A 13,223-nucleotide genomic window follows, 5' to 3' on the forward strand; every position below is an offset into this window, starting at 1 on the left:
AACAATCACATTAACCATATAATAAAAAATAAAGTTTTTCTTGTATGTTATATTTTGAATTTTTTAAAACGACTTTAAATTACAATAATTGAGGGAACCTTATATATTATATTTTTCTTATATATTAGATTTTTTCTTATATGTTATATTTTAAATTTTTAAACAAGATTTTAAATTACAAAAATATAAGTTTTTCTTAAGCATACGACTAAAATGATTGAAATGATATGTATCAATTAGATGGTTGATATGAAACCTTTCAAAACCATATGGAAGATAAATGTCAAAATAGTTTAATTGTATAAACAATAATGTTCACTTTTTTCAAGAATGTGTTCGGTGGAAAATACAAGGTTTTTGTATCATAATTTGTTTAATGTCCAATCCGATCAATCCAAAATATACTAATTATAGTTTAGTTCCACAATTTTAATAAAAATTGATTCAATCCATCGGAAAGAAATTATATAATAATAACAAAAAAAATATTGTATATGTATAAATAAAATGATCAAATATAAAAAAAAAATATAATAAATAAATTTACCTTGCGCAAGACGCATGTCTTATTCTAGTCGTATAATAAAACTCGGAATTATTCAGTCCTAGTTCAGTAGAGTCAAAACACCCCCCCCCCCCCCCAAAAATGCGTCTATAATCAAGCCACTATTTACTCACGGATCTATTTGGAAACTGTTGCATAGGGTTCTCAGGCTTTTGAGCGACCTACCCAATATAGAAGTCTTAAATCTTGTTTTTTTTATTTTTTTTTGAAATCTCCTCTTAAATACTATGGATGGAAGTGCTCTAAAGTGTGTTTGTTTGTTAGTTATTTGATTTTTATGGAGAACTATTCTTCAAATCAATGGCACACGAATTAACTACTAGTTACCATCACGGAAGGTACTATTGTCACACTCTAAAAATCAGTACGAAGACAAGCATTTTAAAAGCTAGGAAGATGAATCTAAGCCTAGAAACACGTGGCTCACATCAGCTCTCACATGATTTCTTTTCCTTTTACTATCAGAAGGGGTAAAAACGAGAGCAAACGATTCCTTCTATGCACATTGAAGAAAGTAAAAGTGCAAACAACATGAAAAAGATAAAATAACAGAATAAATAAAACACTTTTTCTTTTTCAAATTTTCTGCAAAGACCATCAATAATGACACATTTGGAATTTCATTGGAGACTACGTCCTTAAGGTCCACAAAATATCCATTCAATGCACGCACTTTTGAGAAGAGAGACTGCTTCAAAAGAATAAAAAGGACGGTTTGATTCTCACTTGGAAACAGCTATAATAACGAGGCAACATAATTATTAACTCAAGTTATTTTTTCGAATTCCCTAGTTCCATGGCGACGTTGGAGAGATTCAAGTTCCTAGCGACGCATTGTGAAGTTCCACAGAGCCCGACACGAAGTCCAAGCCCTAGGACAAGTCCTTTGGTACAGTTTCGTCCTAAGAAGACAACCTTAAAGATGCTTCTCAGTCTTATACCGCCGAGCCGTCGAGAGCAGCCGCTGATTCATCAGGCTCGTTCATTAGCAGCTGATAAAGACGTAGCTGGACGCAAACTGAGAGACTTATTCGTTTCTTCGTCTCCTGTAGAGGAAGAAGAAGTGAAGGAGAGACCCAAGGGGAAAACAAAAGAAGAAGTTCTTGCAGCCAATGCAGCTAAGTTGAACGCACCTGCTAGTTCACAACCGGTTTGGTTGGGAATCAGCAAGCGGCTTCTCCAGCGAGCTTGGCGTCCTAAGCTTGGTACCATTCCTGAGTAAATGTATAACCCAATTTTCTTGTCTTTCTTATGTGACATTGAAAACCAATTTGGAAACCATGAGCTTCCTATATGAACAAAATATAGTTCTGCTTTTATCAAATTTCGTATCATGGGAACAAATCTTTGTTTTAATTCCTAACAAAGATAAACAAATCATTGACAAAAAAAAAGGTGAAGCTTTTGTGCTCTATTTGCTTCCAAAAGGATTACAAAGTCTTTGAGTTATTCACGTTTAACTAAACTCTCTGCTTTCATGATAAGATCATAACAAGAATCATGAGATCGTGTGTTCTCCACTTGTTTACCATGTTCCATATTTGTTTAGTTGTGACAATTATTTACTTGCCATCTTTTGTTTATTTAAATGATCGAGTGTTTTATTCAAGGGGAATGAAAAAAAAATTGAAGTAAATGGTTTCTTAGAATATGATTAACCCGGGGTTTTTAGGATGTGGTTCTTAGCGGAAGTTAAAAAACTGTTTCTTAACTTTTAACTAAAAAAAAGTAAGAACTGGTTTTTAAATAAGGACTTTAAGAACCGGTTCTTAGCTTTTTTTAGTTAAAAGTTAAGAAACAATTTCTTAACTTCCGCTAAGAACCCCACTCTAAGAATTCCGGGTTAATCATGGTCTCAAGTCTTTGGGATCTATCATTTCATAGCTTCGGCTTTCCTGGTGCAAACCATAAACCTCAACATTGATGTTTTTGGCTTTTGTCATTGAATATTTTATGGATCATCTAATATAGTTTAAAAAGTCGAACATCATGTTTGTAGTTTCTCAAATTTGAGAGTCATAGCAAACATTGGCAAAGATTGTGTTGTGAACCAGATGAATAACATGTTTTTGAAATATATCTAGAGGAGAGTAGAAGATGTAAGAAAATATTCAGCATTTTCGTGATCACACATGAACCTTAAACAGATAAACTCAAAATACAAGGATAAACATATTTGCACGCGGTGTTCGGAGTCAATGGTCTCATGGACACATAGTTCTTGATTTGGTTTTTGATTGAATCTATTTTATGGATGACAAAAAAGGTGACCAAAACAATATTCCATAATAAAAAAAACAGATTACCAGGCTACGACTTGTTGGTTATACAGTGATAAACAAGATATTAGTACTTGCTTCAATTACAAAACTAACATGCTCATTACCTTATGCACAAAGTTAAGTTAGAAGGCAATATGTATAATTAACCTTAATAAAACCCCCTAATAAATAAATAAAATCTGTAATGCAAGTAAGCCCAGAATTATAACTGTAAACGGTGAGGCCCATGCTAAACCCGAGCTATGATCTCGTGAGATTAGGCGGTGGGTTAAGATCAACGGCTGTAGTGACAGTGTCAAACAATCGGACGGTTGATATGCTTTATCACTCGCATATAAAAAGAAAATTCCTTCTCCGTTCTCTCTTTGCAGCATAGCATCCACAACAAATATCGAAAGCAAGAGAGAAGATATATACATAGAGAGACTAGAGAGAAGACGATCAATGGTGTTTCCTGGTGAGGGAGACCGGAAGCATGAGAGACCGACCAAGAAGGCTCTCCACAATTTCAGGTTCCCGCACTTGAATTGGGGAACTCAGCAAACTATGAGGTGCGTGAAGGTCGAAGAACCTCACGGTGGCTCCGGCGGCGAGGAAGGGATCGAGGAGTTTAGGGAGAAGATGATGTCGGACATCAGAACGGTGAGAGAATCTATATTTAGACAACACAAAGAGGAGGAAGAGGACACGAACGAGAAAGATGAAGCAGAACAGCCGAAGAAGGAGACGGAGACGGAGAGGGAGGTGTCTCCTCCGGAAGAGACGGCGGAGGTGAAGAGGTTGAACTTAAGAAAGAGAAGAGGAGACTGTGAGGATTCGTTTATAGGATTAGGGTTTGGGTTTGTCGAGGAGGAGAAAGTGAATACGTCGATAAGGTGCAAGTTCATCTTGTCGCTGACGAAGAAAGAGGTGGAAGATGATATGATTAAGATGGGTAAAGCACCACTGCGACGACCCAAGAAACGTCCCAAAGCGCTTCAGAAAAAGATCAATGTTTGTCCAACTCTTCTTCTTTGATACAGTTTTTCGAATTTTGGTTTTTATTTTTTAATCTTTGCTTTTTTTGTTTACATGGCTACAGATGCTGCATCCAGGTTTTTATTTTAGTGAGGAAGTTACTGAAGATATCTACCATGTCTCGGATGCCGCCGAGAAGGGGAAGGTAACATTTTTTGACCTATATTTCGTATTGTGAGTAATCATGCATATTTGTTTACTAATTCTGTAGAGATGATGGTGACGATGATGATGGATGGTTTGAGGTTTTTTTTTTTTTGGCTGACTTGTGGAGTCTCTTGAAGTTGGAGTGTGATCATATGATTGATATCAGAAAGTTGAAGCCTAAGATGCTTTTCTCAGTTTTGTTTTTTAGCTTTTCTTTTGTTAGAATTTGATTTTGGGAGAAGTATGTAGGTTCTGATGTAGTTTGAATATTCTCTTTTTTTTTCAGTAAATCAGCAAACGAACAACCTAAAATAGAGGATTTAACATTTTCACCAAATCTTCCCTTTTGTGACTATCCAAGATACATAGATTTAGACCTTTGGTGTCATGTGTTATTTAGACCATCCCTCTATTGTCTGATTACTGCAAGCGCGCTTGCCTACCAACAATGATCGTTTAAGTTGCTAACGCAATGACATTTTCGCTTGATCAAGACTTTTTTGTGAGTGTTTTTGCCGTCATGATTCTCTTTTGGGTGCATTCTCTGTAAGAAGCTGCTACATCGTTAATTCATGGAGTGTGTGCTAACGAAAAGTGACCTATTTAGTTCCGTGTGTGTGCTTTTCTTTTTCCGTGTTTGATTGTTTCCGTGAGCCTGATTCACTGCCTAGCGGTTTTATGTTTTCCGGTCTGGTTCAATCCAGTTAACCAAACGGTTATCATCGACTTTACTTGTAAAAGCTTACTTGTTTCAAACCAACGTACAAAACAAATATGGTAGTGTTTTTTACTTTTTATAATATGCTAAAAATCGATCTTGTTATTGCGTTTCCATTATCGGAGAATTTCATATATAATTTAAATGCACTAATTAAATAATATTTATACTTATCGGATAAATTTTGCAGTTGAGATTTCTAAATCTATATCTATCTATCTAATTATACTATTATTTACGAAGTTATTTTTCACAACGGAGCTTTCACGTTAAAAGTTTGAGCAGTTAAAGTCAATATAATTATATATCTAAAATATAAAGATAATTCTTTTATATTGTGTTGTTATCTTGAAATAATATTTTAGATTTTTAAAATAAGATATAATTAATGTAATTGTTACTCTTAATGAATTTATATTTTTTTTTATATAATTAAAAAATAATTATATATTAATAATATCATATTTTAAAAAGAGAAGATAATTTTATATATTGTGTTGTTATCTGATTCTTATATATATTTTTATTATATAATTAAAAACGAATTTTATATTAACAATATCATATTTTTTTAAAGATAATTTTTATATATTGTGTTATTATCTTGAAATAATATTTTTTTATTATAAAAAAATTAAAATTTAAAATACACAATATAATCAAATATTAATCAAGAAAAAACATTTGCATAAAGATATTTTCTAAAATATTTTTAATATGTGAATGTTTCTAATGAAAGTTTTTCTCATATATAAATGATTTGATGTTTGATTTAAATTTTTTAAATACCTGAATAATAATTTATTGTGCTGAGTTGATTTAAACTAATAAATATATTAGTAATAAAGTTATAACACCTAGTTTACATTAAATATTGAAAATAATAGTTATATCTAGCTGGTATTAATTTGATTATGTGAAATTTTATCGGAGTCAGTTCTAAGTATTAGAAAGCTGGAAACTAAAAGAAAAAACTGAGCCAACCTCTCATACTTTCAACATTTATTTGAAAAGCAACCAATTTGAAAATTTGAAAACAAACCCGAGGTAAGAGCAGCAATAGTATCTTGGACAGTACTGCTAAGTTTATTATATGTATATTTTCTGATTTTTTTTCTGAGTACACTGATTCAATCTAAAAACACACGTTGATAATTGGTTAAACTTTATTTCATTTATTTAATTTTATTATTTTTATAGATTAAAATTTACATAAAAATTCTACAATTTCTTACCGATGATAATAGAATCTGTAGGCAGCTGCCTGAGTTTTTCAGAAATAATAGATCGAAATTAGATAAATAGATATTTTCACTTCTTCCCATCCAAATGAAGCAGTCGCTCCATTTTTAATGTATATTCCACTTACAAAACACTGTTTTTTCGCCGCACAGACCATTGGTTAGTAAAACATGCGTTAACTTTTGATTTCACTGTGGATTAGCATCAAACCGGCAGCATAGCAAACTCATTTTTTCATCTTGTGTCCATATCAGTTTAATCTATCGGTGAGAACCTTTTCATCCATCGACCAAATCTCCATCCATAGTGTTTTTGTGACCAGAAATGATTCAAAAAGTAGAAAACTAGATAACACCTTATAAAAACATGTTAGAATGTATCAAAAATACTATACATCAGTTTTGCAAATGATATTTTAAATGAAGTTTCCTACTCGTTATCTTGCATTTCCTCTATCATTCCATCTCAAAATCTCTTAATTTTTATTGAATTTCCTCATGTTTGATGATTTTTAATTATTAACGAGTATGTATCTTTCATTCAACTTAAGTTAGACGTTCGAAGTGCTTGGAAAACTATACATGAACTCTCAGTGGATCTCTAAATAATTATTCACTTGATTTTCAAATTTTCAGATATATTTCACGAAGGAGATTTCAAATTTATTGTGCTTCATCAAACAGACTTTTAATGAAGTATCCTGATCAATACATATGTTAATTTGAAATTGACCATTTTGTGAATATTTTTCCTCTGATTTCATATGACGTCTGTTAGTTTTCCTTTGTAAAAACGTCAAATAGACTTCATTTTTTTTGCTGGACATAACGATAAGAAGGGATCAAAACTATTTTGAAGCATCAACGCTTGAGTCGTACAGCCAGCCAGCTTGTTTTGTCTTTCCTCTGTTTTCACCTTTAGACCATTGTTGCACAAAGGTTTTAGACTTCATTGTTTTGTAAATATTTCTCAATGTTATAATTGTAAACATACATTGATGTTTTTGGTTAATCACAAGAGTTAGTTGTAATTTTCACTATTGTTTATATTAGTTTTCCATTTCAATCAGGTATATATTGGCATTCAAGAAAATCAAATTATGAGTTATTTTTAGTAAATCCTCCCTTTTAAATTTATAGTTACAACAGCTCATTTACCTATAACACAATTTTTACAACTAAGTTTATGTCTACAATTCAACCAATCATCTACAATTTATTTACACATTTTAATCTACCCGAGAGTACAATCAAACGAGGCGTTCCAATTCCCATGGTACACGTCTAGTTCGTCAATTATTCTTCGTGCAGACAAAACTCACATGATGTCTAATCTTCACATGAGCTGTCGATATTCCATCATTATACAACAAACAGTAAAAAATAAATAAAAATAAAGACATTTTCAGTTACTCCTGTCCGGCCACAAAAGACCAAAGATTTTCATAATCTTGTCTTCCTGTTCGTCCTACCATTACAGAGTGACCCAATGCTGAACAATCCGTCGGCTACGTTCGAGATGAACGCCGGCGGAGGGAAGTTTAAGACTGGACTAACTCGAACTCCACCGTTTCCATTACCGAAACTGTTTCTAGCGAGTGGTTTTCTATAAGGGACTGACGCTGAGAGCGAAGATGATCTTCTAAGAGACGTTTGTTTAGGAAGAATGTCGGTCTTGTGAGGGTGATGATTTTCCTTGGGGAGCAAGTTAGGTTTAGGGTTTAGAGCAGAGCCTGTGGAGTTGCTTCGTGAGAGGAACTGAAGAGATCTGATTAGTCCCTTGCTGTTACGGCTCTTGTCGTAGTTGAGACTTATGCTTCTCTTGAACTGCAAGAACAGTCCCTTTGGCGCCTTGTCTTCAAAATCAGATTCAGGATTCAACAGAAGGTCTTTGAGTTTCATGATCTTCTTTTCTGGTGCTGGTCTCTGGTTGCAGAACGATGATGAAGAAGAGGAAGAGGAATAAGATGATGATGATGAGAGAGAAGCTGATCTTTGAACCCGAAAGGTTACCTTCTTGATCTGGACGGGAAGAATCTTGCCATCGGAGAAGAGTTCATCAGCGGGAGAAACTTCTTGAACAGAACAACTCGAGCCAAAGCAGAAATCTAAATCCGAACCTGAGTCAAGAAGCGTCGAGTCTAATCTGACTTCACCGTCCGTTGAGTCGAGATCATAGGAGAAAGAGTTTCTTGGGCTGATTCTAGAATCAGGAGCCTCTGAACAGCAAACTTCAATAGCCATATAGCCTCTCTCTCTCTCTCTCTCTCCCTCTGATGATCTGAAAAGAGCGTTAAAGAATGCAGAACGAAGAAGATTTCAAGTCAAGGTGTAGAGAAAAATAAATGAACATTCTTAAGTCAAAAATGGCAGCTTCAACTTTTCTTTTGTAGATTGTCTTATAATGAGAAAGATAACGAGGAGACAATATGAGATGGAAGGATTAATCAGGTGTTGTTTACACTATTGGTTTCACAATAAAACAACAAGAAAAAGAAGAAAACCAGTTAAACAAAAGATAGAGGAGGTAAAGACTAAAGAGCAAATTAATTTTTTTTTAAAGTAATGTTGAGATTTTGATCTATTTGCACAAACCAATATATAAAGATACTCATATTATGTTTGTCCTTGTTCGTAAAAGATGCTTAAAAATCATAGCTTATGGGACATGCATTATTGTTGATGTGTTCAGCATAATTCATATAAAACAAATGATATATATAATCAAACTGTTAATGATGAGTCGAATCTAACCGACTTTGGTTAATTTTATATAACTGTTTGAACGATGAAAAATATATCTTTTTGATTGATTATATCACTACAAGAAAACATCGGGATACTGAGGGAAAAAATCGTCGGTATGTCGTCAGAATAACGCTATTCCGAGGACATACCGACGAAAAAAGTCCTCGGAAATAACTCCTCGGAAATTCATAATTCCTCGGAATTCCGTCGGAATTTTCCGACGGAATTCCGAGGAAACAAAATTCCGAGGATACTCCGAGGACACGAAGTTCGTCGGAAGATTCCTCGGAAAATACCGAGGGAATTCCGATGGTCCAATCCTCGGAAGTTTCGACGAAATATTCCTCGGAATGTTTATCGGAAAATACCGAGGAACAAATGTTCCTCGGACTTTTCCGAGGAACTTTCTTCCCTCGGAATTTTCCGAGGGAGTGGAGTTTCTCGGAAAATTCCGAGGAACTTCTTCCCTCAGAAAATTCCGAGGAACTTAAAGTTCGTCGGAATTTGCCGAGGGGAGAAAGTTCCTCGGAATTTTCCGAGGAACTCCATTCCCTCGGAATTTTGAAAAAATTTATTTTTTTTTAAAATTAATTTTATTTTTAAAAATTAAAATTTTTAAAATTTAAAATTAAAATTGAATAAAACATAAAATAAAACATAGTAGATAATATTCAAATTTAAATAAAACATTCAGAGTTTTTGGAAAAAAAAAAACTACGGGTCTTGAATGTTCGGGAACGTCTCGTTCGGGTACATCCTCTTCATCATCTCCATCATCTGCTCGTTCAGCCTCTTCTGGGTCTCATAGCCCGCCTGTTGAGCTGCCATCTGAGTCTCCAACGCAGATATCCGATCATCCTTGTCCTTCAGCTGAGCCGTAAGAACTTCTGGATCAACATACGCATGTGGTGCAGAAGAAGGAGCAGCCGACCGGGAGCGACGACCCAAACCGACCAAACGTCCCTTTTTCTTTGGAACCGACTGAAATATAAATAACCAAGTTTAGATAATTTAAATTGATGATAAAATAAAAATCAAGAAATAATTAAATTGAACTTTTAAAAAAAAAAAACTTACCGATTCAACGATTTCGTTGATTCGAACCCGAGACAAGTTGGTCGAGGCCGTCGAATCGTCATCATCGGTTTGAAGCTGAGACACTTCGTCATACACCTGAGTTTGGACCAGGTCGACCACGTCCCTCACAAGACCATCATCAATCTGGCCAGTCTTCTTGTTGGTATACGCCCTTTTCATAAGGGCGAGATCATCAACTGGGTGGCCTTCATTTTCTTCCGCCTTGAAAAAAAATAAATTAGACAAACATTAGAAATTTGAAAATGCAAAAAAATAAAATTCTGAAACTTAAATAATTGAAGAAAAAGCGGTTGAGCTTACCATGCGATCCACCAGAGTGGCAATAGATTGAGCACCCAAGTTATGCTTGTAGATGCCCTTTCCTTTACGGTCGCTCCTGCGGTTGTTGGAGTTGGTGGAAGAAGTTTCTTTCGTCTCTTCTTTATCCCAATGCGCACACAACTCCTTCCAGACCGTGTCGTTCATCGACTTTGGGACCTTTTAATTTAAAAAAAAAAAGTTTAATAATTTTAAAAATAGTTTAATAAATTAAAAATTGTTAATAAATTAAAAACTACCTTGTTTACTTCCCACTTCTTCTTCCACTCGTACATCTGCTTCCCATAGTTGTCCATAACTTTATGGACAAAATGGTGATAGATAGAGAGCGTATCATCGGCATTCCAGTTGAATTCTTGCTGAAATAGTTTAAAAATAGTTTTTAAGCACAAAAATATAATAGTTTAATAATTACAAAAATCGTCGTTTTAATAAATAAAAAATAGTTTAATAATTAAAAAAATAATTTAATAATTACAAAAATAAGTTTTAATAATATTTAAAATGTCTAATAAATATAGAAATTAGTTTAATAATTACAAAAATAAGTTTTAATAATATTTAAAATGTCTAATAAATATAGAAAATAGTTTAATAATTACAAAAAATAGTTTTAATAATATAAAAAATATAATTTAAAAATTAGAATACTTACCGCAAACTGCTGACGAACATAAAGAGTTCCTCGGAATTTCCTCGGAATTTTCCGAGGGAATTCCGAGGAACTTGGGGTTTTCAATCGAGAAGATCTATTCAGAGGAAATTCCGAGGAAAACCTATATGTCCTCGGAATTTCCTCGGAATTTTCCTTTAAAAAAAAAAAAAAAAAGGTCGACGCTAGTCTGTTTCCGAGTCGTCATCACCAGATGAATCTGAATCTGGATCTTGGTGAAACTCTCCAATCACTGGTTCATCCTCTACGTGAACGGCGGCTTCTTCTCCGAAGTCAGTTAAATCGACTACAAGGCCAACTCCACCTAAATCTTCTGCTGCACTTAAGTTGCCGGATGTGCTTGGTTGTAGTGGGTCTTCCAGCTCAGAACTTCCCTGAACTCGGCCTCTCGGGTTGAGTCTTGTAACAGTAACCCATGGATCATCTCTGTTCCTTACCCGGGGGTACTTGATATAACAAACCTGATCGGCCTGAGAAGCAAGAATGAAAGGATCATAATATTGCAGCTTCCGTCTTGAATTTACTGATGTAACACCAAATGCATCTGTTCTCACACCTCGATCTGGAGTGTTGTCGTGCCAGTCACAATAGAAAACAGTACAGCGCAATCCAACTATGCCCAAATACTTGATTTCCAAAATCTCATTTATGTGTCCGTAGTATACATCATCTCCTGATGCAGAACAAACACCAGCATCGTAAGTCGTACTCGAACGTCTCCTCTTCTGAGTTGTGAATGCATATCCTCGAGTACAAAATCTCGGATATGACTTCACAACAAAGTTTGGTCCAACGACCATCTCGCGTATCCAATCGTCAAATATTTCACCTCTGGCCAAACCATCACTCACATAAGTAAACATCCATCCACCAAATTCTCTCTGCTTCATTTCTTCTAGTTCGTCCTCTGTGGCGTATCTATATTCTAACCGCTTTTCTGCCATGAAAATCCTTTCATATTGAAGAACATCTTCGCAGTTGGTGAGTAAATATGTTTGCAAATGACTGCGCTCCTGATCAGTAAGTCGACGGTCCTTTGGTTTTCCGCTAAGTCGTCCAACGTCTGTGAAAATGTCTGGAACCTTCCAATGATATGTTGCCCGTTCGCCTCTATCATCATGCCGAGCAGGTCTTCTGTTTTTGGTCTGAACTTCTGCTGGAAAGTAGTACTCGGCAAAGTTTGAAGTTTCTTCATTGATCATCTGTGCGACTATAGACCCTTCCACCCTACTTAAATTTTTCACCATCTTCTTCAAATGGAACATATACCGCTCATACAAATACATCCATCTATACTGCACAGGACCACCAAGTTCCAATTCTCTTACCAGGTGAATAACAAGATGCTCCATAACATCAAAAAATGAGGGAGGAAATATCTTCTCAAGGTTGCACTGAATCACAGCTATGTTAGTCTTCAAATTTTCAATACCTTCAAGAGTCACTGATCTTGTGCATAAATCGCGGAAGAAACCACTTATCCCTGCAATTGCTTCATGAACATTTCGTGGTAATAGTTCCTTGAAGGCAAACGGAAGGAGACGCTGCATCATTACATGGCAATCATGGCTTTTCAAGCCAGTAAACTTTCCTTCCTTTCTGTCGATACAGTTACGCAAATTAGATGCGTAACCGTCTGGAAATTCCACATCGTTTGAAATCCAATCAAAGAACGCATCCTTTCCCGCTGCATCAAGTCGGTATATGGGAAAAGGAGCCCTACCACTCTCATCAACATGAAGTTCTGAACGAGCACATATATCGACTAAATCCAGTCTTGACTTCAAATTATCCTTTGTTTTACCTTGAACATTAAGGATCGTGTTCATGAGATTGTCAAAAAAGTTCTTCTCGATATGCATGACATCTAAATTATGCCTTAGTAGATGATCCTCCCAGTATGGCAGATCCCAAAAAATACTTTTTTGTGCCAGTTATGTAGGTTTCCAACACCATCTACCGGAAAATGCTCATGTCCACCGACGTCTGGCGTCCTTTCTGCACCAAAATCTCTAAGTTGTGTCTTCAAATCTTTCCCACGAATTTCCGGAGGTGGACTGTCAAACACCCTCTTGTTCTTCGTAAACAAATTCCTACTTCTACGATATGGATGATCTGGTGGTAGAAATCTCCTGTGACAGTCAAACCAACACGTTTTCCTTCCGTGTTTTAGTTGGAAAGCATCAGTGTTATCTTGACAATATGGACATGATAGCCTTCCATGCGTTGTCCATCCAGATAACATACCATATGCTGGAAAATCACTTATTGTTCACATTAGTACTGCCCGCATTTGAAAGTTTTCTTTATACGAAACATCGTATGTTTCAGCACCTTGAGTCCATAGTTGTTGCGACTCATATATTAGTGGCTGAAGAAACACATCAAGTGATCTCTTAGGATGCTCTGGTCCGGG

The 13,223-nt window shown here is 35.2% G+C and overlaps 2 protein-coding genes across 5 annotated transcripts; one reads left to right on the forward strand and one right to left on the reverse strand.

The window, feature by feature from the left end:
* Window positions 1–109: 109 nt before the first annotated feature.
* Window positions 110–4,348, forward strand: LOC106357104. 3 transcript variants are annotated; one of them, XR_007314704.1, is made up of 3 exons: window positions 110–3,840; window positions 3,929–4,009; window positions 4,076–4,348. XR_007314704.1 is itself a non-coding variant. In XM_022689591.2 (3 exons), the coding sequence occupies exons 1-3, from the start codon at window positions 3,292–3,294 to the stop codon at window positions 4,079–4,081; spliced, it is 636 nt and encodes a 211-aa protein (XP_022545312.2). In that variant the 5' UTR covers window positions 1,984–3,291; the 3' UTR covers window positions 4,082–4,348. The 3 variants fall into 3 exon arrangements, 2 of the variants coding, with proteins under 2 accessions (XP_013652241.3, XP_022545312.2); XM_022689591.2 differs by having other exon boundaries at window positions 1,984–3,840; XM_013796787.3 differs by having other exon boundaries at window positions 1,982–3,840; window positions 3,929–4,348.
* Window positions 4,349–7,059: 2,711 nt separating this feature from the next.
* Window positions 7,060–8,660, reverse strand: LOC106357105. Of its 2 annotated transcripts, XM_013796789.3 has the most exons (2): window positions 7,984–8,660; window positions 7,060–7,896 (listed from the first exon to the last, which is right to left on the reverse strand). In XM_013796789.3, the coding sequence occupies exons 1-2, from the start codon at window positions 8,212–8,214 to the stop codon at window positions 7,414–7,416; spliced, it is 714 nt and encodes a 237-aa protein (XP_013652243.1). In that variant the 5' UTR covers window positions 8,215–8,660; the 3' UTR covers window positions 7,060–7,413. The 2 variants fall into 2 exon arrangements, with proteins under 2 accessions (XP_013652243.1, XP_013652242.2); XM_013796788.3 differs by having other exon boundaries at window positions 7,060–8,644.
* Window positions 8,661–13,223: the final 4,563 nt, after the last annotated feature.

The sequence above is a fragment of the Brassica napus genome, chromosome A7 (genome assembly GCF_020379485.1).
Source record: "Brassica napus cultivar Da-Ae chromosome A7, Da-Ae, whole genome shotgun sequence".
Taxonomy (NCBI): domain Eukaryota; kingdom Viridiplantae; phylum Streptophyta; class Magnoliopsida; order Brassicales; family Brassicaceae; genus Brassica; species Brassica napus.